The sequence below is a fragment of the Gadus chalcogrammus genome, chromosome 5 (genome assembly GCF_026213295.1).
Source record: "Gadus chalcogrammus isolate NIFS_2021 chromosome 5, NIFS_Gcha_1.0, whole genome shotgun sequence".
NCBI classification, from domain to species: Eukaryota; Metazoa; Chordata; class Actinopteri; order Gadiformes; family Gadidae; genus Gadus; species Gadus chalcogrammus.
In genome coordinates this window covers 19,364,484-19,389,493 of record NC_079416.1, presented here as the reverse complement: position 1 = coordinate 19,389,493, position 25,010 = coordinate 19,364,484, and the positions used below count along the sequence as shown (strand labels likewise).

Sequence of the window (25,010 nt, the reverse complement as noted above, 5' to 3'; positions counted from 1 at the left end):
GGAATAGATTAATTAATAAATAAAAATGTACACTGTGAGTGTTAGCTCAAGGGCACATTCTAATCGGTGGATTTAGAATGCATTAAATAATTATTTGCGATGTTTTTTCGACTAATAAAACCTATTTTCCATTTCCTTCTGCAGAGCCTTGTTCCTGATGTCAAAGAACAGCTTCCAGCCCCCCAAGCTAAAAGACAAACCCAAATGGTGAGCCTTGGAAGGTCGAGTCTTCTGAAGACATTTAAATATGAATCACCTTGTGCGCACCCCTTTAAAATGAATTATACGCTGAACAATGCATAGTGCGATATCATTTTCTGTATGAAAGGGTCTATAAAATGGTTGTGACGGTTTTGGGAGGCGTTGGAAACCTGTACGTCAAGGCATTCCTGGAGAGGAGAAGTCCTTCTGCCTTCAGCGGGAGGTGCTAAGTCGTCTGTACTGATAATAAACCGTAACTCAAAACCACTGAGGAACGACAGGGCAGAAGGTGTGCATCTCCTGAGCAGCGCTGGCCCTGTAAACACTCGGGACATTTAGATTTAATACTTCTGGGATTGAAACGGAACACCACAAAGTGTATTCGCCAAGCACGTCTTTAAAAAAAAAACGGCGCTTGAAATGTGGAAACAGTGAGCCTTGTCCGAAGTTATTGTCAAATCTAGCGGTGAATTTGGAATGTGCATCGCATCGGGGAATGTGTCTTTGGACCGTGTACTGCAGGAGGGAATGTCATCGGGAAAATAGCTAAGAGGGCTCCAAAACGCAGAGCACGATGGAGTGGCGGGTTAAATGAGACGGTAGTGACTCTGAAGCTCTGTTAAGTTTAATTTGTTGGCGCCTCTATTCTTTTAGTTGTATTACTTTGAGAGTGTTACTCGTGAGCGTGCAGCCAGCAGGTACTTTTGCACGTGCCGTGGGAGTTGACCGCCGGTGTGGCGACGTGATATGTTAATGGTTGTTACACGAGTTGACGGTGGACTATTATTGTAGCTAGGAATGAACAGATCCTCTCTCTCTCCATCTCCAGGTCCTCGGCCTTCCACAACTTCGTCAAGCTGTCCCTCACAAAGAACCCCAAGAGGAGACCCACGGCGGAGAAACTTCTCTCGGTAACCCCTCCCGCTGCATCCTTTACTCAGGGGGTCAGGGGGTCAGGGTGCCTTGCTCCCAGCAGAAGGTTCCAGGGTTCAAACCCCGATGTCCGCAGTCCCCCCCCCCCCCCCCTTTCACCCTCATCTGCTCCTTAATGACATGGCGCTGCAATTCAAGAACAGTATCGGCTGAATGACTAAATAGTACTTGTAGACCAAAAGCACTGTAAATCCAATGGAATGACTGATATACGAGAAACATAAAGCAACACTGGTTTCTCTGATCACTGCACCTATCCAGTGAGGTTATTCGCTGGCCTTGGCTTGGGCCCTGTGTTGGTTTTACCCAGCCAGTTTGTGCCAGGAAAAAGGTTTAGACGAGATGGACTCGGGTCCAAAGAAGATATTGGCAAGGTGATGAGCACTGTCATCCAGTGGTGTTTAGCTGTGTGTGTGTGTGTGTGTGTGTGTGTGTGTGTGCGTGTGTGCAGCATATGTTTGTGGGCCAGTCGGGGCTGAGCCGGCGTGTGGCGGTGGAGCTGCTGGACAAGATGAACAACCCTGACAACCACCAGCCCTTCAGCGAGGTGGACGACGACGACCTGGAGGTAACGCCCCCCCCCCCCCCCCTCCCAGGTCACACCCACCAGAACCTGTTCAGACGTGTTTTTCTCCCCAGAACATGTGGTCCCAATTTGTTCCCATGCTGGCCTGAAACACTCCTTGTAATGTCCCTGCTATACACACAGACTCTGAGATATACAGACAGACAGACGTGTAGACACACCTTTTTATATCTACACATGTAGAAGGCCTCCCACAGACATTATATCTATAACTAGGTCTAAGTAGGCCGGTCTCAGCAGGCCGGCTGAGAGTCTGGACTGCGAAGCATCGTATCAGCACAGCAAACTCTTCGTCTTCAGCATGGTGGATGAAGAGCAGTGCTCTGTAGTCCCGCCAGCAGCGACTCTCACACACGCAGCTCTGGGAAGAAACGTGTTATATCGTCACTGACTTAATCCCTTGTGTTAAAGAGGAACAATGGCCCGGAGAACCCAAGGTCGTTCTACCTAAGCTATGATCCAGTTCAAAGGGAAAAATTTTAGCTCAAGTGTTTACTGGTGGCGGGTGTATTTTTAAAGGTTTACTTATTGAATTTCCTTGTTTAATCTCTCCCTCTCTCCCCGCCCCCCCCCCCCCCCAGCCCCTCTCTGCAGTGAGACACACCATCCGCTCCACCAACAAGCAGTCCAGGGCCGAACGCACACGCTCCGAGATCGTCTGTAAGTGAACAGCCGTCCTCCCCAGTGTCCCTTCTGCGCCGCCCCTCCCTCTCTCCCTCCCCATCTCCCCCCCGCCATACCCTCAGACGGGCCCGTTCCCCCGGCGCTGCCGCCGCCCGCATGGGTCCGGGACCCAGCCCGACGGGCGAATCGTCTCAGAGCTGGCAGTCGTCCAGCTTCCACAGCGCGTGCGAGCGGTAGCAGGCTCCGGGGAGGGAGGTGGGAGAGGGAAGTGGGTGGGGGGGAGAGGGTGGGTGGGAGAGGGGAGTGGATGGGTGTCGGGTGGGGGGGTGCGCAGTAGCATGCTCTGGGGAGGGATGTGATGGAGGGGAGGGAGGGTGTGTTGGAGAGGGGAAGAGAGGGAGTGAGTTTCTTGGTGTGTGTGTGTGTGTGTGTGTGTGTGTGTGTGTGTGTGTGTGTGTGTGTGTGTGTGTGTGTGTGTGTGTGTGTGTGTGTGTGTGTGTGTGTGTGTGTGTGTGTGTGTGTGTGTGTGTGTGTGTGTGCGCAGTAGCATGCTCTGGTGAGGGAGGCGGTAGAGGGGGGAACGAGAGAGAGTGTCTTGGTTCTGTGTGTGTGTGTGTGCAGTAGCATGCTCTGGAGAGTGAGAGGGAGGCGGTAGAGGGGGGAACGAGAGAGAGTGTCTTGGTTCTATGTGTGTGTGTGTGTGTGTGTGTTACATCACCACACGTCCCAACGGACCTCTGAGCAGCCCTACGTGTTGCTGCCGCTGTCTGAGATTCTTTCAGCAGAAACCTCAAGTATTTGGCAAGCGGCTACTTGCTGAAGGTTCCGGGAAAATACAGATTGTGTACGCATTTCTTGATGGCTCAATGCACAATAAGATGATGCCATCGGATGTACCCTTTCCCCATAGGTTGTGTGTTTGTTTCGTGTCTTCCTCTGCTGCTGTGGCGTGTTGTGTTGCACCATGTGTTGTGTGTAGCGGGACCTATTTTAGGATCACATTCCTTGATAAACAAACGGATAAAACCACAGTGGCTCCGGTAGCCCCTCCACCACCCACAGGGGGTGTACCTGTGTGCTCGCGTGGTTCTGCCGTGCTTGCGTGTCTGTGGTGTTGTCCTGTAGCGCACGTTGTGTGTGTTTGCCGTGAGTACATGAGTGTTTTTTTTATCACCTCACTCTGATGCCTGACTTTCCTCACAACAAGCCCACAACGGAGCAGACCAGGGCAGGCCGTGTGCACGTCCTAGCTTCCGCGATGAATTCAGGGCTGACCCAGGTCAGTGTAGTGCAGCTGTGTGCACGTGTGTGTGTGTGTGTGTGTGTGTGTGTGTGTGTGTGTGTGTGTGTGTGTATGTGTGTGTGGTCCTGTTTGTGTTGACGCTCTGCGTCCGTGTAGTCCGTTCATCTCCCTACCAGCGATCGGAGACTAACCAATCCCTGACACCTCATCTTAACCTTGGTGTGACCTTGGACCTTAGACGAGCGTCGTCGACGCTGTGCGTCAGGAGCCTCGGGAGAGGCGGAGCTTTGAGTTTCAGTTGAGAATGAACCCCAATCAACCCACCCCCCCCGCATCCGAACGTGGAAGTCGTGAAGACGTGGGAGTATGTGACGCTCCGCTGAGCATGACTCACCCAACGCGGCCACATTGACGAAACATCCGTGACGATAGAGGCTTAAACGGACTACCTCTTTGGCTGAGGGTTGAGCCGCTCATGAAGGGGCCTGGCTTTCCGGCGTCCCCTCAAGCTTTGCTCCGGTTCGGCTGTGCTCACACCGGCCGGTGACAGGCCCTTCACCTCCAGAACCGAACACCTGCCTTCGGTTTCCACTCCCGTGTTAAGTCCCTCTCCGGCTCCAAACTCTTCTGCACGAGGAAAACCCTTCTTGGTTATCATCCGCCGGGAGTTTTCGTTTGTGTGTGTGTGTATATCGTTTGTTATCTCCTCTCCGTCCCGAGCACGTTTCCCCCTTTATAAACATTAATCCTTCATTCAATCAATAATGGATAAACATGGCGCTTGGTTTCTGGCCCGCCGTCCCTCCTCGTACTCAGAGTAGCGGCAGGGCGTGTAACCCAGCGTGTGTGCCACCGCTACGTAGCTAATCCAGAAGCTAGCTGTGCCGGGAGCTGTGCTGGGTGGCGCGGTGGGCCCGGCTGCCCTCTGGTGCCGCCTGGGGCGGGTCAGGGGGGACGCCGTGCTAACAGAACCCTGACTCTTGTCTCCCTGCAGTCGACAAGGTCCAGTTCGAGCCCCCGCTTCTCAAGGAGACCGAAGCCCGCTCTGAAATGGTGATTATCAATCTGTTCAACGTGTTTCACATATTATGTTCTCACATTTGAAGGAAATGAAATAAATGTGAATTATAGATATCTGCTTTTTTTCATCCACTTCTGTTATTGTCTTTCTAAAATTCACTGTTCCCGAATCGAAGCATGTAATCGTTTCAGGATGACTTTATCATGTGTGTTGGCTCGTTGTCAATGCAAACAGTGAACTGATTGTGTGTGTGTGTGTGTGTGTGTGTGTGTGTGTGTGTGTGTGTGTGTGTGTGTGTGTGTGTGTGTGTGTGTGTGTGTGTGTGTGTGTGTGTGTGTGTGTGTGTGTTTCCACAGGATGTGAGTAAAGAGAACGACTTCCCTTCCCCCTGGAGTCCCTTCGCCGAAGGAGGAATAACGGCCAGGTAACGCATGGAAACGGTTGCCATGGATCCACTTCCCCCCCCCCCCCCCCCACTGTCTCTTCTTTATTGTTGTCGTTACCTGGCTGTCCTGCAGGATGTATTGAGGGGGGGGGGGGGGGGTGCGCGCTGTTTCTCGTGCCTGGAATACTGTACATTTCCTGTCCGAGCGGACCACTAAACGTCAGCTATACTTTGTCTGGGGATCTGTGGTCTGGATGAATGAGGGGGTTGGCAAGCTTTTATTGGTGGAGACGATCCCAGACCTTGTATTATCTTATCTGTTTCAGTTTAAGTCCCTGACGCGTTAACCTGTCCCCCTGTCCCCTGGTTTGTACGTGTTGACATGTGTCTCTAATGTATGCACTCGTCCTCACCTGTGTCCGCATGCTTTGACTCTGCACTTCTTTTTGTTTGCTTTTTTTCCCCCCAATTCTCTGTCCTCGACCGCCCCACTCTCTTTCGCTCTCTCTCTCTCCCTCTCTCCCTCCCTCCTCTCTGTGGCTCTCTCCCACTGCTATCTATTTTGCTCCCTCTCACTTTCTGTCCGTTGCACCTTCTCTCCCTCTCTCCCCCTGTAACTATCTCCTCTCTGTCTCTCTCTGTCTCCATATCTTCCTCTCTGTCTCTCTCTTTCTCTCTCTCGCTGTCTCGCTCTCGCTGTCTCTCTCTCGCTCTCTCTGTCTCTCTCTCGCACTCTCTCTCTCTCTCTCTCTCTGTCTCTGTCTCTCTCTCGCTCCCTCTCTCGCTCTCTCTCTCTCTCTCTCTCTCTGTCTCTCTCTCTCTCTGTCTCCCTCTCTGTATCTCTCTGCGTCTCAAGGAGCCTACTCCAAAGTGTTGAGGACGAGTTGTTCCAACGGTAACTCCTGACTAACTGTCCAGCCCCCCGCTTCTCCCCCCTCCATATCCATCTTCTGGCCGTGTGTTTGTGTGGCGTTGGCAGTGGTGATGGTGCTGGTGGAGGTTATGGTGGAGGTCTCTTGCTTGCAGTGAACCCCCCCCCCCCCCCTCCCCCCTCACCGGCTGCTGTGCCCATGTCACCCCCTCCCTGGCAATCATTCATCTGACCATCTGTGCTGTCATGTAGCCGTAGACGCTAGCAGCTACGCTTAGCTTTTCATTTCCAACACAGACTTATTGGTAGGAGATGGGGGAAGAATCGTCTGATTTAGAGTATGGTGCTATGGATCTGTACTGGGCTGCGGTTGGTCTGTATTAAAGGGGAACGCTAAGGCTCTGCGTGTGCCCCACACGTGCCCCATAGGTGTGCGCTGAAAACGTACAGCGAAATCAACTGTTTCTGCATACAATTTTGCAGAGTTGACTTCTCCTTACTTTCATTGCTGTAAAGCTGAGGTACGGCCTCGTCTTTCACTTGTGCCTGTTCTCCTTTAGCCGTCCCATGGATCCATAGCACCATCCCTCCATGTTCACGTGCTAGCCTCACTGCATCTTTAGCAGTAGTGCTACGCTACCATCGATCACACTGAACATAGCCAACGCTAATGTTCAGTTGAACCGTAAGGGCTGTCGTGCTCGAGCTAGCTTGGTGTACGGGGTTTGTTGCATGACGGATCAGCGCACTGCTTGCGTAGCGTATCAACACATCGAAGCTGTAACCCTCTATGGTTGCCAATGCTAGGTTTGTTTTAGCGCTCCCACAAAGAAAGCATGCGCTGTCCTAATGAGCATGTTTGAATCACATCTGTTGGGATACAAATTGGTTATCAACGTGGATCATAATCGATCGCATTAATTTTGGTAATTGACAGATGATGATTCGATGTTGGATTAAATCAGTGAAGCACTTGCACTTTCAAAATTTGTTTTGAGAGTTCCTTAAAAATGTCCTATTTTTGTGTAGTGAGACCATGTTTCAGGATATTGCAAATGCTTATTATAACTAGTCACAAAGAAGTAGAAGGAGCAATCCAGAGATATCTTCTACATGAAGAAAGAATCGTTATTTTTCAAAGATGTTTGTGTAGTTACCAACTCCAGCAGTTTGTGTACAGAGCAACCGTAGGTTGAAAACAAAGTGACAATATGGTGGCCTTTTACATCAACAACCTTCTATATGTGTAGTGAGTAGTATACGGCGATGCTAGATTGATGTTGTACATCTGTGTTAGTATATCAAACACATCTAAAACCAATGGCCGTCCAGATCTCCTTCTCTCCAACATCAACCCTCTCCTCCTCCTTTCTGGGGAATCTGTTCCTCGTGAACATCCAGTCACCTTCATTGGTCTCTGTCTGGCATGTCCTCGCCCTCCATGGTTCTCTGGTCCTAACTCCCCCCCCGCCGTCTCCCCTCTACTTTCCTCAGCGGACACATCGCCCACCTGGAAAACGCCTTCGATGACGTGGAGCTGTAGGTGTTTTTTCGCTCATTTTCCTCAGAGTTCCTTTAATGCTACCGATGTGGTTGCTGTTCATAGCTACGGTTGTGAGTAATCTGAATTCATGCTTATCTCACTCCTCAGGTCCACCCTTAAACCCGGAGTACCGCCCCCTCTACCGCCGAAGGTAAGAGCCAAATAAAGACAAAATCCAGACATGGAAACGTGTTAAATCTGCATTGCCGTTCATGGTTGCAAGTTAACGTTAGCTTATTTTAGGACATTGGTGCGAACAGTAGTTGGCTTACCGAGACGATAGTTTACCTTAGCTAACGGCATAAAGATGGTAATTTACGTTAGCTAGCGGCGTTAAGTCAGTAGTTACCTTAGCTAGCGGCAAAAAGACGGTAGTTTACCTTAGCTAGTGTCATAAAGTCTGTAGTTTACCTTAGCTAGCGTCATAAAGACGGTAGTTTACCTTAGCTAGCGGCATAAGGACGGTAGTTTACCTTAGCTAGACGCATGAAGACAGTAGCTAACATTGCCTAGCTTAATGAAATATTGGCTAAAGTTACCTAATTTACCGAGACGATAGCTAACGTCAACTAGCTTAGCATGTCGGTAGCCAATATCGGCCAGCTTAACGTTGGCGGCGTCCTATAACTGCTTCCACGCCCGTCTTCCTCTCAGCCGAGGCTGCACAGCGGCTCTGACGACCTGGGTCTGACGGACGAGCGCTGCGTCACCGTGCGCCGTTTCCCCAACGCCGACAACGGCGGGCCGGCCCAGGCGGCACGCCGCCAGAGCATCCCGGGGGAGGGCGGCAAGGCCCAGAACACCGCCCCCGACTTCCTGTCGGTGAGCGTCAGCAGTCCCGGCCTGCTGTCCCAGACGTCGGACCCCGGTGAGTCCCTGTCAATCACGCAGCCCGGCCAATCAGACGCGAGCCAGACGTGAAGCCTATGTTTTGTTGGACTTTTTTTTCTTTTTCTTTTTTTCTGATTACTTCGGAAGTTCGGGACTGCCCGCTGTGCCGTTTCACGTTGTCTTTACGTTTGTTGGTCTTCAGGAGTTACGAATGTGTGTCTAAATCTTCATGTGTGCGGTTTGTCTTTCCAAGCTCTCAGTAAACATGAGTTTAAAGGTAAGGTTGAGCTTTGTCTGTCTCTGGGTTTGATGTGTCATTGTTAGGTGCTCCCAGAGAGTCCTGCAGGTGGTGAATCTGTCGCCTGCAATCCTTATATAAATATATATATTTTTACATTCATTTGAGTAAACTCTTAGTTTTTCCGACATCCAGTAATGCAGATGTTGGAAGTGGCCCTGGAATCAGACAATGTTGAGGACCCTTGCTGGGGACTTTCTGGCGGGCCGTATCACCTGTCACTCATCTCCCCTCCGTCTTCCCCGCAGAGGACTCTGACGACAGCGGGAACGGAGACGGCTCCAAAACCACGGCCAACCGACCCGGCCGGAAGGAAAAGAAAGAATTCCCGGTACGTTCCCGACCCCTCCTCCCAGGCGAACGGCCTCCGGTCCCGACAGGCGCTATCCTCGTCTCCCCCTGACTGTCAGGCTCGATGTCAGCGTAATCTCGTGGTCTGCAGCGGTCTGCGGTATCCGGCCCTCCTTCCTGAACCTCTGGTCGTCGAGTTGTTTTTGCTTGCTATTCCGGGTGCGGGCGGCGACGGTTTCAGCCCTAGATACACGACTTCACGGTACCGCGACAGCGGGAGCGTCCTCTTTAAGTGGGGAAAACAGTGTGTGAAACGGCCCCTCTGTCTCCACATAGTTTGTGGTCGGAGTCCTTCTGAGAGGCCACTCCTGGCACGGTCATGTCCCCGGGAAGGCTTGTGGTGCGGCGATGTTTACGTCGTCTCCCTCTCTCCTCACTGTGGTTTCTTCTGTGTCCCCTCAGAAACCAGCCATCAACGGCCTGCCACCCACGCCTAAAGTCCTGGTGAGTTCTCCTTGCCTCCTTCCATTTATTTCCCACCTCGACGCAACAGTGAAGCTTGTTGTACATCCCGGTCAGTGTGCTTTCGACTCCCGGACGAAAACGCACCCAGGTGCGCAGCTGTACCTTTTTTGAGGCATCCTTCAGAAAGACGCTATTGACCTCTACTTGCTCCTGAATGACACTTTGCTGTGAGGGGCTTTGGTTCAAATGACTGTAAAGTAAACGGCCTGAGACCCTCCCTGAAGGAGGGGGGTTCAACTCCCTCTGAACCGAGGTCTGCGTTCCACGGGCCACGACGGTTTTGGCCGGGCTCTCTGTGGTCGAACCCACAACGCGCTCACGTCCGGGCTGGCCCGCGGCCCTGGATGTGAGCGCAGCATGGGACCGACCGCGATGCGCTCTGGCAGATCCCTGACTCTGGTTGGTCTTGGGGTTGGGTTGCAGATGGGGGCGTGCTTCTCCAAGGTGTTTGACGGTTGCCCGCTGAAGATCAACTGCGCCACGTCATGGATTCACCCCGACACGAAAGGTACCCTCACTCATTCACTCGACGTCCTGGTCTTTCTGCACACTTGACCACCCGAGCATCGCAGCGACTAAATACTGCTTCACTCACTCACTCACTCACATTCTTTTGCATCCCACCCTAATGGAAGGACAATACCTGCATAGGTGGTTAAAGGAGCTGTCCTAGTACATTTTTATTCTATTAACTGACGTTCATGTACATTACCTCCTAAAAAACCCTGGTCAAATATCCAACTAGCAAAAGGATCTGTCCCTGAACTTTAGTTTAGCGGTTGACATGATGACATGACATGATTTGTCACTTTTATGCGAAGTGTCTCGCAAGCATACACATCTCCATAACCACACACCAAGCGGACAATCACACACACATTCAAAGACGAACACAGTCAAACACATTCAGACACACACAGACATGCACACACAGACATTTACACAATGATTCAATGATTCACAGTGATTCAATGTTCGAGTGAAATTACCATGGATTTTTATACGAGCGTTATGTTGTCTTCCAGACCAGTACCTGATCTTTGGGACTGAGATTGGCATCTACACTCTGAACCTGAACGAGCTACATGAAGCCACCATGGAACAGGTAGGACCACAGAAGCTTATTGGCAGCTAGTTTGGATCCTTGTTAGAATGATTGAAATCCACAGTATGACGCTGTAAAGTTTGACCCAACAAAACCACATTGTGCTCTCGTCTCCTGTGAGGATTCTACCTTTGATGACAGATTCGTAAAAGGTGTGTTTGAATACAAAGATGAGTATTACCCATCGAAGCCCTCTGGACTCAACCATTGGCAGACCTTTGAGATTGATTCATCCCTCTCTGTTCTAGTCTCTGGCCTCGCTTTGTGTCAATTTCAAGAGAGTTATGCTAACCTAACCCTTCTGGAGGTATTTTCAGTTCATGCTCGCATCTCTCATTGGGATACCTGGACCATTTATATAAAGGCATTTCAAACCAACCACAACGTGTTCGAGTGTACTGTGTGTTGTTGACCTTTGCGATTGTTCACCCCAGCTGTTTCCCAGGAAGTGCACATGGCTCTACATCATCAACAACAACCTGATGTCTCTGTCTGGTAAGTGACTCCCCCTGCCGCTCCAGCCGCTGCTCCACCACCTCCTCCTCATCCTCCATAGCTTCTCCACCCTGCTGGGCCTGTCTCTCATCAGCAGCTGTGATGAGACTCTATCCCTTCTCTGTCTGGCCATCATGTCATCGGGGAGATAATGATGTTTTTTTTTTTTACAAAATATAGATGGAGTACAGAAACTATAGCTCTATACAGAAACTATCTCTCTACTGAAGACACAAGATCTATCTCTATACCGAAAATGTATCTCTATACAGAAAATATATATCTGCAGAAGGCAGACGATGTAGCTCCATACAAAAGATGTATCTGCTGAATACAGAAGATGTATCTCTACACAGTAAATATTTATCTGCAGAAGATGTATCTATCCAGAAAATATATATATCTGCAGAATGTAAAAGATATATACATATCTACGTTATACATATTTACATATCTGTATAAAGAATGCAGTATTTGGTGTAGTGTGTATTTGGGACAGCAGTGGCAGTGACCCCCTTCCCGTTGGTAACATGTTGAATCTTGGTAGTCTTTGCTGTTGATGGACAACCAAAGAACGGATGAAACAGTATTACGCTTTGTCCTGGCCTGAACACCCCTGGGGGGGGGCTGGTGGTGACCCTTCAGAGTACGGGGGTTGCCTCGGGGGGGGGGGGGGTGCAGGATTTATATCTTTTTACCTTTATACTCTTCGCTGTTACCTTATCAGAACTGAGTCCCTCCAGTTCCCTCACCCTCTCCTCTTGTTCCTCCTCTCCCCCTGGACTCTGTCCTCCTCTGGTGCTGCTCTGCTGCCCCTCTACTAACTGGCTTCATCAGAAGGTAACCCACACGCTTCAACGTCCATCGCTGCCAACCCCCCCGTTTCTGGTAGTCTCTGGTCACATCTAACTCGGCCCGCTGCTAGTTATCTAGTTATCTAGGGACAGGTTAGTGTAGTGGTTAGGGGCGTTTGACTCCTAAATAGAACATCCCTCATAATGGTACAGCATAGCTCGAGGTGTGTCCTGGATTCTGGGGAACACAGGTGTTTAACAACGGCCAGACATTGAGAAATCCACCCTCAACAACAGCACCATCTGTTGGTGAACACTGGGTAGTGCAGTGGATCTTTCTATGCCTGCAATCAGATGGTCTGCAACACGGCTTAGGACTCCTGTTAAGCTTTTAGTTGTTCACGATATGAATCGCAGTGTCACATTAAAGGATAGAGTAAGCTTTAAGTCTGACATGATAGTTAGCTTTAGGTTATATGTGGAAACGGTCAGTTAGTTTTAGGTTAGACATGGTAAAGTATAGTACAAGTATAAAAATGGTGTGGGCGTCATTGTAGGTTATTTTACTATGCATGTTTTTGATTTTATATGATAAACATTTAGTTCCCGAGCCACTCTTTAGCCTTTCAAACAGACCAGTGATAATGTGAATCAGACCAAGGTACCTGCTTCAAAGGGGGACACCTGAGCGTCCCTCCCTGGACTCTGACCTGGATGCCAGCCTGACGCGCTCCCCCCTCTCCCTCCTCCAGGGAAAACCTTCCAGCTGTACTCCCACAACCTCATCGGCCTGTTCGAGCAGCTCAAGAAGCCCGGCCTGGCCGCGCAGTTTCAGACCCACCGCTTCCCCGACCGCATCCTGCCCAGGTGAGACACAACCTGGGGTCCCTGGTCCCGACCCCCAGAGCCAGACCCCCTGGTCCAGACCCCCCAGAGCCAGGACGCCCTGGTCACAACCATAACCATGCCTTAGACCTGGGGGGTTTATTCATGGGCTGGCGGGGGTAGCTGATGGTGGAGGATGCTGGTGGTAGTGCAGTGGGATGGTAAGATTCTGGGTTCAGACCTGATGTCTGCAGACTACCGAGAGGACTTCCTTAGCAGAAGGCCCCTAACCCCTAACGTCTCTAAAACAATCCAACGTAAAGCGCTACGGATCTCAGCATCCCCTCAACGACAGTCCAGTAAACCGTTAATATACCGGGCTGACACCGTCTCTTGATGACCATGTAATACAGAGAGAGTGGTTATATAACGGGCTGCCGCGTTGTGACAAAGGGATGTTCTGAGGGGAGGCTGCGTTACAGGGGGAACCCACCGAGTGTATTCACCGCCGCTGGACCGACTTCAGCAGACCGTCGGGAGAAAACCGTTTATTGTTCAGCGCTACATGCTCTGCCTGTTAAGTTGGGAAATTAGATCCAGAAGGGCCGTCCACACAGTCCTACCTGTCAACACCACACACACGGACAAACAGACACACACACACACACACAGACACAAAAAACACACACACACGGACACACACACGGACACACACACACACACAAACTGACACGGACACACACGCACAAAGACACACAAGCACAAAGACACACACGCACACAGACACACGCACGGATACGCACACACACACACACGCACACTGACCCACTTCCTCCCTCCCCATTGGGCCGTAGTCACAGGTCAACTGTTTTCCCTCCACAGGAGATTCGCCTTGACGACCAAGATCCCGGACACAAAGGGTTGTCACAAGTGCTGCATCGGTGAGCGCTCTCTCTCTGTCTGTCTCTATCTCTCTGTCTGTCTCCCTCTCTGTCCGTCTCTATCTCTCTCTCTCTCTGTCTCCCTCTCTGTCCGTCTCGCTCTCTGTCTCTCTCCCTCTCTGTCTGTCTCTCTCTTTGTCGGTCTCTCTCTGTGTGTCTCGGTCTCTCCTTTTCTCTCTGTCTCTCCTTCTTCTCTGTCTGTCTGTCTCTGGGTCTTGTCTGTCTCTCTTTCTCCCTGTGTCTGTCTCTCTCTCCGTCTCCCTGTGTGTCTCTCCGGCCCCCCCAGACCCCATTGTTAGACAGCGTTGTGTCAGTGCTCAGTGGTCTACTCTGAGTCTGGGTCAACAACACGTGGTCTGCTCTCTTAGTGAGCCTAAGTCCCAGCTAAGCTAAACCAACTCCGGCACTCCTCTCCCTCGTTCCTCGGACGTCTTCCTCTGTTCTGCAACAACGCTGAGGTGACTGGTTAGGGTGGGACGGCAAAATCAATACTCTGAATGTCCTGCCGCGTGTTAGCATAGATTCTGATAGTTGAGTACACATGGTTTGCGGTCAAGATCACGCGGTCTCAGAACCACTTGACCTAAAAGATAATGCATTACATCATATAAAATAATCTAAATACATCGCCATATATTTTTATCGCAAGCCTTGTATCGTGATGCAAATCTTATCGACAGGTACTTGCCTATAACCCCTGGAACTGGTTCAAATATCTACCACTACTACTACCGTTGTTGTTATTCTGCTCCTGGCACTTGAGCGTTAGCAACCGTAGCTTCTCATAGGATCTCATTGCTAAGTGATGGGAAGTGAATGGAGTTCAATTAGCCCTCTGTATGACTGGAGCTAACACGGTGCTAAAGTGAGTTTCTGAGAGGTCCTGGACATTTTCCAGAAGTGTTTGGCTTATTCTCCCTCAAAAGAGACTCCTATTGCTCCGTATAGTTTGAAATATTGATATTTTTTCTCCTTTGTGATAAGAGGGGCCAAACTGCGGTAGTGAATTAACCAACATGTATGATATGAGTGGAGGATACAATGATAATGCCATTTAAGCCTTTTGAACTTTTAACCCCACAAGTAAACAACTGTGGTGTTGACACGCTCGTTTGACGCCCAGTCCAGAAGCCAAAGATTATGAGCCAACTTACCTGTCAGTCAAACGAGTTCTGATTCTCCTGGGGAACAGCCAGTCTGGGATGAACAGTCCTTTTCCGCTGGAATTCCCCATGGGGGGGGCGGAGGTCTGTCCCGTAGGGTGAAACCGTGTTGACTGCTTAACCAGGATCTCCTTCTCCTGCTCTCCATGTGCCTCCTCACTCTGACTCTAGTGTGTGTGTGTGTGTGTGTGTGTGTGTGTGTGTGTGTGTGTGTGTGTGTGTGTGTGTGTGTGTGTGTGTGTGTGTGTGTGTGTGTGTGTGTGTGTGTGTGTGTGTGTGTGTGTGTGTGTGTGTGTGCAGTGAGGAACCCCTACACCGGCCACAAGTACCTGTGCGGAGCGCTGCAGTCGGGGATCGTCTTGCTGCAGTGGTACGAGCCCATGCAGAGGTTCATGCTGATCAGGGTCAGTAGGTCGAAGGTCAACGCTTCTCATTCACACTCGGGGCATGTAGCGGACGCTTTTATCTAAAGCGATTTACAACGGTTCATACACACATTCGCACACCGACGGCGGTGTCAACCCCGCAAGGCGACAGCCGGTTTGTCCGGAGAAGGTTGGGGTGCGTCGTCTTGCTCAGGGGCTCATGGCACTCGGCTAGGAGGAGCCCGGGATCGAACTAGCAACCTCCCAGTTACGAGTTAACCTGTACTACCACCTGAGCTAAGGCGAACCCACTCCTCCCCTGACCGGTACCTTCAGGTACATCCTGGTGCTGGTCACTGGTTTCACGCAGTGGTCCAGAGAGATGGACCAAACCACTCTGTGGGAGTTTTTGAACTGGGAGAGCGTGCTCCATTCAGAGCCCTGATCGGCCATGTGGGCTGACTGCATTAGCATACGCCTGAACCTGCTTAAGACACAAGGCTCTGGTTGAGGTGAAGGGAGCCTTGGAGGACCTAAATCCTATCTGTTCAGCGACGTAGAACGTCTCGTCCACGGTAACACCTGTTCAGAGTCCACCTCGACACTGCATAGCCACCCTCCCCATTCTGGCCACCATTGTACACTGTATTGTGTTGTGTTGTGTTGTATTGTATTATAGTACTTAACTGTGTAGCAACTGCAGTAGCTGCGATCATGGCTGTATCACGGGGGAATTGGTTAGCCTAGCGATTGTTGTACTTGCACTTGGTTCTATGAACATCCTTTCTGTACCGACAGCGATATTTTGATGCACTTCTTATGACAAATGTACTTATTGTAAGTCGCTTTGACTAAAAGCGTCTGCTGAATGCCCTAAATGTAAATGTATCATTTATGGTGAGGTTTTGGCGACCGTGCCACCCGCCCAGAGCCTTCCACGACATGGGACTAGGCTTTAGTATGCTGGCGTCTCATTGGTTACATCTATTGTGCTCTGTCATTTAATAAATCCTTTCCATATGGAACGGGGCAGTTTCCCCTGCGACGTGGCTGAACGTCTGCCACTAATGGAACAGATCCTGAATCTGGCTCTGCACATTTCAGATTTTTCCATTTTCAGTCGAATTTTATTTCAGTGGAATGTTAATAAGAACAGCGGCTCCAGGAAATACTCCTCTCCTCATTTTTCCCCACTACTACATAAATCATATTCCCGATCCTAATAATCATGAAGGATTTTCCCCATTGCTGTGGGTCCTAAATACCACATTACCGCTAAATCAAGCGGAGAACCGTCAACTTTCTGTTCAGGGGTTTCGGGAACGCTGATGTCTTTCCAATGTTCCGAGCGTAGCGGTCGGTGTCTCGGTGTAAACAACATTTCACATCGAAAAACGTTTTCGATAAAAGTTGTACATTCTGTTTGTTCCGTGTTGTGGTTTTACTCCATGCCGCGCCGTCCTCTTCGCTCGGTCACGCCTGAGAAATAGGGTTTGAATCGTAACGTGTTTAACACATAAAATTGATCGATAGAAGCTCAATAATTAAACGTACCCATTGCACTGTACTTCATGATCTGCTGACGTGCTTGTCCTGTCGTGTAGCAGACAGAAGTTTAACTATTTTTCCTCCGAACATATGTCATTGTTATCGTGAATCTACGAGCCACGTTCTGCCTGTACTTTGAAATATCTTAGCCGGGTTGGCTATCCACTGTAACGGTGTGCTAACGGTGTGTCGCATGGACGGTTGCCTAGCAACCGTCCATGCGACACACCGGAAGAATGTACGTTGTATTTTGTTGCCTAGCGACGAGCTAGGAAACAAAGGTAACGCTTCCCTGAACTGGACTTAACCCTGCCACCCCCTTCTCTGTCTCTCCCCCCGACCCCAACACCTCAACCCCATGACCCTCTCCCACCCCCACCCCACCCAATGACCCTCACCCCTCCCCCCAACATCCCACCCCATGACCGTCCCCACTCCTTCACCTTACCCCCCCCCCACAGCACTTTGACTTCCCGCTGCCCAGCCCCTTGAAGGTGTTTGAGATGCTGGTTGTCCCGGAGCAGGAGTACCCCATGGTGTGTGTGGCCGTCAGCCAGGGCAGCGAGCCCGGCCAGGTGGTCCGCTTCGAGACCATCAACCTCAACTCCTGCTCCTCCTGGTTCACGGAGATGGGGGGGGCCAGCAGCCAGCGTGAGAACCACACACACACACACACACACACACACACACACACACACACACACACACACACACACACACACACACACACACACACACCTCTCTCTGAAGGCGGGGAGCAGAGTTAGATGAAGTAGGGCCACCGTTGGAGGGTGTAGATGAAAATAATAATGAATGAAAATAAAGCTTTTGAACTTTGATGGAAGGATGAACAGACTGATGATGGGCGGATGAACAGAGTGAACAAAGTTCTTCACCAGTAGGAACGAGATGTATTTTAATACAGATGGTGATGAGAAGGAAACATAAGCAAGGCAGCCTTATAGATCCCGACCAGATGGATCATGTACCTCAACAGTGGATTTAGTCAGGGGCTGGATTGGGATTTCTATCAGTCCTCCTGACTTCCTGTTCTTCCGTGCTCTTGCAGCCAATCAGCAGGTGGATGCCATCCATGTGACCCAGCTGGAGCGGGACACGGTGCTGGTGTGTTTGGACAGTAAGTACCGTCTGAATCCGCAGGGAGATACTGTCAGACCACAAGGGAGCTCTTACCTCACAAAAACAGTCAAAGTAGGCAAACGTCGATCCCTTATGATTCCTCCCACACCAATGTTGATCGTGATTTCGATTTTTGAGTCAAACGATATCCAAACTAATATAATCGAGTTGATATATATATATATATATAAAAAAAATATTTTTTTATATATATATGTATTTTGTTTTTTCATTAAATGTTTTATAGAAAAAAAAAATTGGCGGATAAAAAATGTCTTGATGATTTTGACCCATAATCGGGCAGCCCTTCTTCAAACCAATGTATTCATACTCGACCTGCTTCCATGAGTGGGGAATGGAGGAGATGGCTGTAAATCAAATACACTGCAAGTCTCGTGTGATCAAAGCGAAGTTACCGGATGTTAATGGTTTGTTTGGTTCACTTCTCAGAAAACCTGAAGATTGTCAACCTCCAGGGCAGACTCAAGTCCAACAAGAAGCTGGCGTCTGAGCTCAGCTTCGAGTTCTGCATCGGATCCGTTGGTAAGTGTGTTAACACACCAGGCCCCACCCAGCACATGAACTATGACCCCTTTACTTTATAGAAACAAGAAAGCATAATTTGTATTGATACATGATCAAATGTTTTGATCGTCTTTTAGCCTAAAGTCAATCGGTGTGACCGGTGTTTGATTGCTTTGGTCTGACGTCCTCTTCCTGTCACAGTGTGCCTCCAGGACAGTGTCCTGGCCTTCTGGAAGCACGGCATGCAGGGGAAAAGCTTCAAGTCCAATGAGGTAGGCCTCTCCAACCACCACACCCCCATCACCCCCTGCAGGGCGACCCGATCGACCGTCACTTCAGCAAACCAGGCGCGTGTAGCGAAACGGGAATTAACTAAAACAAACACCCTGGAGCGCAGACGGCTGCTAGTCGCCCTTCTCAAAGGTGCCTCGACCTCGACTGCCACTCCCACTGCCGCTCCGAACAACACAACAAGCCAGGCCCCCGTCCGCTGTTCAGGCGTCTCCACGGGGACCGTGTTCGTTAGGGGGGAGACCAAATCAACCAACGCGTTGCGAGCTCTGTTCTAAGCCTTCCACCGCCCCAGAGAATCACGGGCATTGTGTTGGCGGCTCCAGGGCCCACGCCCCCCTGGAGACCACAGGCCAAACCCCCCGGGTACCACAGGCCACGCCTCCCTGAGACCATCGGCCACGCCCCCAAGGGGTACCACAGGCCACGCCCCCCTGAGACCCGTGGAGACGCCCCGAGCGAGGTCGCCCGTCGCCTCGCTGTAGTCCGCCATGTCGCCATGTTTGTTCGACACGCCGCTTATCGCCCGGCCCCGTGTCAACATGGACTCTGAGTGGCGGCTGTTTACACGCACGGCCGCCGGAGCCCCCCAGGGAGCCCATGAGGGTGGGGGGGGGGGGGGGGGGGGGAGTTGGTGTACGGTGGTATCCAGTGGTATCCAGACAAAGTATCCTTTGTGTGAGCCACAGGTAATGAACTGCCTTCCCTGGTGTTCACCTGATGGGGGGGGGGGGGGGGGGGGGGCTGCTGATGAAAGCAGATCCGCCCTCGATGGGGGCGGGTGTCGTGGTATCTTGTGATCTGGTGGGATACAAGTTCAGGTGATGCTAAAGGGGCCGCTGGCCGGCCCACCGTGACGGATACCCTGGGGGGTGGTTTTGAAATGTCACTGGTCATGCAAAATTCATGATCAATCATAAACAGTTGCGCGCATCACAGAAGGGCACCCCGCTAAATAATTCACCGCCTTGTTATGAGCCTTTTGAAAAGCGACGGCCTTGAAGGGCATGGGGGGTGGATGAGGAGGAGGAGGAGGGGGTGGAGGAGGGGGAGGGCAGATCAAAAGGCTTGTTGATCCGTGTACGACCGGCCAGGTGAGCCTGTGAACACCCCGAGTGGTGTTCTGGTCGGGGCTTAAACGGATCATATCTCTGGGGACAAGGACCAACGCCCTGCGGTCCGCTGTCGCGCTCTCACCCGTCTGTCTCTCCTGTCTGTCTCACCGGCCTCTCCTGTCTGTCTCTCACCTGGTGAGGGACAGGTGAGAGAGTCACCCGTCTGTTGATGCCCGTCTAGCTCATCTGTCGTACTCACCTGTATCTCACCCTGTATGCCTGACTCACCCGTCTACCTGTCAGAACCACTCTCGGTGGACACCTGTCCTTCTCACTGACTGAAAGGCTCCCTTCTGTTGACACCTGTCTATCTCACCTGCAGTACTCACCTGTATCCCACCTGTATGCCTGTCTCACCTGTCTGAACACCTGCCTGTCTGACCCTAATTTTGACACCTGCCTGTGTCTGATGTGTCTCGCCTGTCTTCCCTCTTATCTGTCAACACCTGCCTGCCTCACCTGTCCATCTCACCTGCCTGCGGACACCCAGGCTGCTGCTCAGGTGCGTGTGTGCACGTCTGTGTGTGTGTGTGTATTTGTGTGCGCGTCTGTGTGTGTGGTTGTATTCCCTAGCCACCCTCTTCCCTTGAGCCCTGCAGGCCTCACGTGTGTCTTGTTTACCTCATCCCGTGTGAGGATGACTCAGGCTCTTACCTAAACTCAAGAGGAAATCCCTAGTCGGCCACTTGGCCGTGATTACCACCAAACTACAAATGCTTAAACTACAACCACGAAGGGCAAAAATGTGTTGTTTTCTCCGGGCGGTGTTTTTCCGTTCTCCTGGCGGTGACTGGGTGGCGTTGAGGTGTGTACACCAGCAGAGCACTGTGTTGGGGGACCGCTCGGCCCCAGTGGGCTGGTCACGTCCTCATGGCGAGGACAGCGGTAAACACCAGCGCCCACAAGCCAGCCCTGTGTCTGGGGAATTGTGCCGCGTCATGGTTTCATCATCTGCATGCATCACTTCCTGTCAGGGCGCAGCACCAAACAGTGTTTTGTGGAATATCCTCTATGCCTGGGACGATAAGCATGTCTTGCTTAATAACAGTTTATTTATCCTGGCCAGACATGAGTTTAATGTTTGTTTATACACTTGAGTCACTGTGGTTGTACGAGTACTTTATTCCTCAGTGTAGATAACATTTTCCATGCTGTCTTCTTGATGTTATGTAATTAACCCTCTTCTCTCTCCTCCCCTTCTCTGATCTCACCCCTTCCTCGCTCCTCCGCCTCTGCCTTCCCCTCCTCCTACTCCCTCTCACCCCCTCTCCTCCATCTCCTCTTCTTCCACCCTCCCTCCTCCTCTTCCTCCTCTTCCTCCTCTCCAGGTCACCCAGGAGATCTCTGATCCGAGCCGTGTCTTCCGACTCCTCGGATCTGACAGGTCAGACGAGAAGACGTGCGTATGAGTGCGTGTGTGTCGAGGTCCGATGTTCTCGGAACCAAACGGGGCTGAACGTGAACGTGTAGTTCACTTGGTGGCCTATAGGTGGCTCACTGTAAAGACTAATGTGTAGTTCACACTGAACTCTCTCTCTCGCGCGATCTCCACAGCCGGGGCCAACACGCCACTTTGGATTTAGTCTGAGGATATCAAGGCCGTTAGAGAGAGAGAGAGTGTGTGTGTGTGTGTGTGTGTGTGTGTGTGTGTGTGTGTGTGTGTGTGTGTGTGTGTGTGTGTGTGTGTGTGTGTGTGTGTGTGTGTGTGTGTGTGTGTGTGTGTGTGTGTGTGTGTGGGGCCCCCTGCCGGCCCTCTCACCAGGTGGTGTCCTGTCGGGGGGAGCCTGTAGTGCAGAGCCTCCCTCTGGCTCTGAAGGGCTTCAGCTGCCTGGATACAGGAAACACCACACATAAACGCACGGATAACACACACACAGGGGGGCAAAGCCGCGCACACAAACACACATGCACCACGCACGGACAAACACACACGCACTCGGACACACACACACAGACACTCGCAAGGAGAGTGAGACGAGATGAGTTAATCATCGCTCTCGCTCCCTTGCTCTTTCTTATCTCCTAATATCCCTCTTTCTCTTTTCCTCACTTTGTAACTTTCTGCCTTCTTGTCTCTATCCTTCTGCCTTATCTACGACGATCTCTCAGTCTGCTTCGCTCTCTCTCTGTTTTATCTCACTCGCCACCGCTCTACCTTTCTTTCTCTTTTCTTCCCTTAAGCATTTTTCATTTGCTAACTTTCTACCTTGCTGGTCTCTCTCGCTGTGTCGCTATCGGTTTCTCTCTCTCTCTCTGTCTCTATCTGTGTCTGTCTCTCGTTCTCTCTCTCTCTCGCTCTGTTTTTATCTCTCACTCTCTCTCGCTCTGTGTGTGTCTGTCTTTCTCCCTCTCTATCTCTCTCTCTCTCCCTCTCTCTAAGATACATTGTCCAATCTCCGCACCGTTTCAGACTTGATCTGCCCAACGTTGGAGTCAGCCGTTAAGCTTTGGCCTTTCATTTGTTTCCGTGGAAACGGCACCATAAATTGAAGTGAATTACAGACTCTGCTCATCCCGAACTCCCCACACACGCACACGCGCACACGCACACACAAACACAGCCCACCAAACACACCACAGAGAATCTGAAGCTCGGTCCCTAGGTCGGTCGACCCAGTGAAGGAGGCTCTTACTGTGTGTCCTCTATTCAGGGTGCTGGTCGTGTCCCGGGCTCACCTCCGGGTTCCCACTGTCCTCCGGTTCACTCTCCCTTTATCACTCCTCCCCCCCCCACCACCACCACCATCACTCTCCCGTTATCTCCCCCCCCCCCCCCCCCCCCCACCACCACCTCCACTCTCTCTTTGGACCTGGGCTCCATTGTAGCGTGACACAGGATGTCTTGGGTTCCTGCAGTCAGTAGTCGAGCACTTAGCTCACCGTATCTGATCCCGGGGGCGGTGGTTCTGCTTGTTGAGGCCAACACGGGGCCCGCTGGTATCTGATGCAGTGGGGGGGGGGGGGGGGGGGGGGGCACTGGGGCACAGGGACACCCAGAAAACACCTGAGGCGACGTTTTGTCAGCATTACAGGTCGGGGGTGGGCGTCGCCTTGGACGGCTGAAAAGGGGGCGAGGAGGGTACAGGTCGTACTACACCAGCGTCGTCGCTGGACGGTTCAAAATGGAGCTTCTTCTACGTCATCGCTGCTCCACAACGAGCCGACGGCACCTCTGTCTCACCGCAGCCGGCGTCTGCGAACAAGTCCGCGCGGGAAGGAGATTTCTCTCCCCGTCGCCGGATGGGACCGACGCAGATATGCAGATGACGTCTGGTTTTTTGTTGCACGCCGCGATAGCCCAGCAACACCCCTGCCCCCCCCCCGATCCAACCCCCTCCTCCCCCTCGCCAGCAGGGAGAAGATCGGCAGGCGGCCGTCCGTCAGAAAGACGATCGGGTTCCATTAAAGACCCAGCGTGATGTGGTCCACAAACACACACGTCCCAACACGCACACAAAAAGGTTTTGACACGCAAACGCCTAACACACACGCGTGAAGAAGGTTTAACACAAAAACACACACCTAGCGCAAACACACACATAATGGTTTCTCGCACAAACGCACACCTATAACACTTGTACAAGCACGCACAAAACGTGCATCACACACACACACACAAACACACACAACCACACACCACTCCCAGCGGGGGTCCTTGGCCCCTGCTGTCGTGGCCGGGGGCCCCAGAAAGCCAGGGCCCCAGATAGCCTGCTCTGCCTTGCGCCCCGTAGCTTCGTCCTCCTCCTCCTCCCCCCCCCCCCGCTGCCCAGCCACCATGTTTTATTCACCAGTGGCCGGGCACTGCCAGGCTGGTTTGAGTGTCTCTCTCTGCGCTGCTGTAATTTCATCTGATGGAACGCACGGTATGGCCGCCGCCCTCGATGTCCAGCTCGTCTGTCACGACCACGGACCGCCCGCCGGCGTCCGGGCACGCGGCTCCTCCTGTCGACCCCGTCCCACCGGAGACCTCTCTGAGGACGGACGGAGGGGGGCCCACAGCGGCGGGCCTCATGACCGCTAGCATTAGACCCACACGTGGTCATCCTCCTCTTTGTGCGCTCTTCGTCCTCCTGGAGACCCCTTTTAAAGTGGAGATGGACCCACAGAACAGTGGGGCTCGATGCCCCCCCCCCCCCCCCCCCCCCCCCCCCCCCCCCGTCTGATGAGACACACTGGTCCTCATACACCCCACGTACCTCCACTGATGACTGGCTGCTCGGTGGGGGCCCAAAGTGTAGCACGATGAATCATTCTCACATCAATCCCAGAAGTGTGTGTGTGTGTGTGTGTGTGTGTGTGAACTGCTCCTTTATTGGTTGTGACTCTGATTATGCAACTGTTTTGTACAACGTCTTGTTATCAGTGGGTATAATGTTTTTACATGTCATATTATAACTTCACATGTTTCCAGTGCCGGGATAAATATTTGAAGTTAGAAACGTGGTTATCTTTTACCGCCACAGAGTTTGACTAGACCTGCTATATGAAGTGTGTGTGGGGTATGTTTTTGGCAGCGTTGCCTCTCTGACCTTTATTGATATAACTCGATGGTGTCTTTATCTGGCAGGGTTCCATATTTGACCTTTGCTGCTATAACTCTATGGTGTCTTTATCTGGCAGGGCTCCGTATCTGGACTTTGCTGCTATAACTCTGGTGTCTCTATCTGGCAGGGTGGTGGTGTTGGAGAGCAGACCTACGGACAACCCTACGGCGCTCAGCAACCTCTACATCCTGGCTGGCCACGAGAACAGCTACTAGACCCCCCCCCAGGCCCCTCCCCTCCCTGGGGCTGGTCTGAACTGGTCTGGTCCGGTCCGGTCCGGTCCTGATGTTGTACATTTTCTACGTTTTCTTTCCTTTCCGTTGCGGCCGGTCTGAGAACAGTTACAGGGAGCGCTTGTTACGAGTCCCGGGACTGCCCGTCGCCGGAGGACAGGGGCGGAGCTTCTCCTCCCGACGGACGCCTTTTTAAACAAACAGTATGGATCCATACGTAGCCTTTCAGCAGCGACCCCCTCCCTCTGTCCCCGTCCCCCCCGCCCAGCCCCGCCCCTCAAGGGGGTCCGACCATGGGATCCATTCTGAATGAACGCTGTAAGCGCGCCACGCTGCGACCGTCGTCTCCTGGGAACCGATTGGCCCTCGGTGGCCCGGGGGCGTCGGCCCCACGGACAGGAAGTGCCATTTGGTCAACGCACCGCTGTTTGAGTCAACGTTAGCCAACCTGAGAGTGTTCTGACTTTAGTGTTCTGACTTTTTGTTGTTTTTTGTCTTTATTTGGGAGAGTTTATTCTGGGGGGGGACAGGGACGTCTACCAGAGTGTGAAGTCCAGATCCAAGGGGCTCTGGG

At 51.8% G+C, this 25,010-nt stretch overlaps 1 protein-coding gene across 9 annotated transcripts in view; it reads left to right on the top strand.

Moving 5' to 3' along the window:
- map4k5 (mitogen-activated protein kinase kinase kinase kinase 5) overlaps positions 1 to 24,998 on the top strand; it is a 46,612-nt gene extending 21,614 nt beyond the window's left edge. Inside the window, exons 11-36 of one of the 9 annotated variants that reach the window (XM_056590802.1) lie at positions 145 to 207; positions 1,031 to 1,112; positions 1,586 to 1,702; positions 2,302 to 2,380; positions 3,552 to 3,623; positions 4,582 to 4,640; positions 4,965 to 5,032; positions 5,850 to 5,888; positions 7,359 to 7,403; positions 7,516 to 7,558; positions 8,062 to 8,275; positions 8,785 to 8,867; positions 9,290 to 9,331; positions 9,776 to 9,860; positions 10,378 to 10,457; positions 10,892 to 10,952; positions 12,499 to 12,613; positions 13,454 to 13,512; positions 14,976 to 15,079; positions 17,050 to 17,239; positions 17,658 to 17,726; positions 18,179 to 18,271; positions 18,455 to 18,525; positions 20,150 to 20,161; positions 20,988 to 21,043; positions 24,331 to 24,998. In XM_056590802.1, the coding sequence (XP_056446777.1) occupies positions 145 to 207; positions 1,031 to 1,112; positions 1,586 to 1,702; positions 2,302 to 2,380; positions 3,552 to 3,623; positions 4,582 to 4,640; positions 4,965 to 5,032; positions 5,850 to 5,888; positions 7,359 to 7,403; positions 7,516 to 7,558; positions 8,062 to 8,275; positions 8,785 to 8,867; positions 9,290 to 9,331; positions 9,776 to 9,860; positions 10,378 to 10,457; positions 10,892 to 10,952; positions 12,499 to 12,613; positions 13,454 to 13,512; positions 14,976 to 15,079; positions 17,050 to 17,239; positions 17,658 to 17,726; positions 18,179 to 18,271; positions 18,455 to 18,525; positions 20,150 to 20,161; positions 20,988 to 21,043; positions 24,331 to 24,418 (2,089 nt within the window). In that variant the 3' untranslated portion in view covers positions 24,419 to 24,998. Of the gene's footprint in view, positions 1 to 144; positions 208 to 1,030; positions 1,113 to 1,585; positions 1,703 to 2,301; positions 2,381 to 3,551; positions 3,624 to 4,581; positions 4,641 to 4,964; positions 5,033 to 5,849; positions 5,889 to 7,358; positions 7,404 to 7,515; positions 7,559 to 8,061; positions 8,276 to 8,784; positions 8,868 to 9,289; positions 9,332 to 9,775; positions 9,861 to 10,377; positions 10,458 to 10,891; positions 10,953 to 12,498; positions 12,614 to 13,453; positions 13,513 to 14,975; positions 15,080 to 17,049; positions 17,240 to 17,657; positions 17,727 to 18,178; positions 18,272 to 18,454; positions 18,526 to 20,149; positions 20,162 to 20,987; positions 21,059 to 24,330 lie in introns of all 9 variants that reach the window. The other 8 variants (XM_056590800.1, XM_056590801.1, XM_056590805.1 and 5 more) reach the window with 8 other exon arrangements.
- The last annotated feature ends 12 nt before the right edge of the window (positions 24,999 to 25,010 follow it).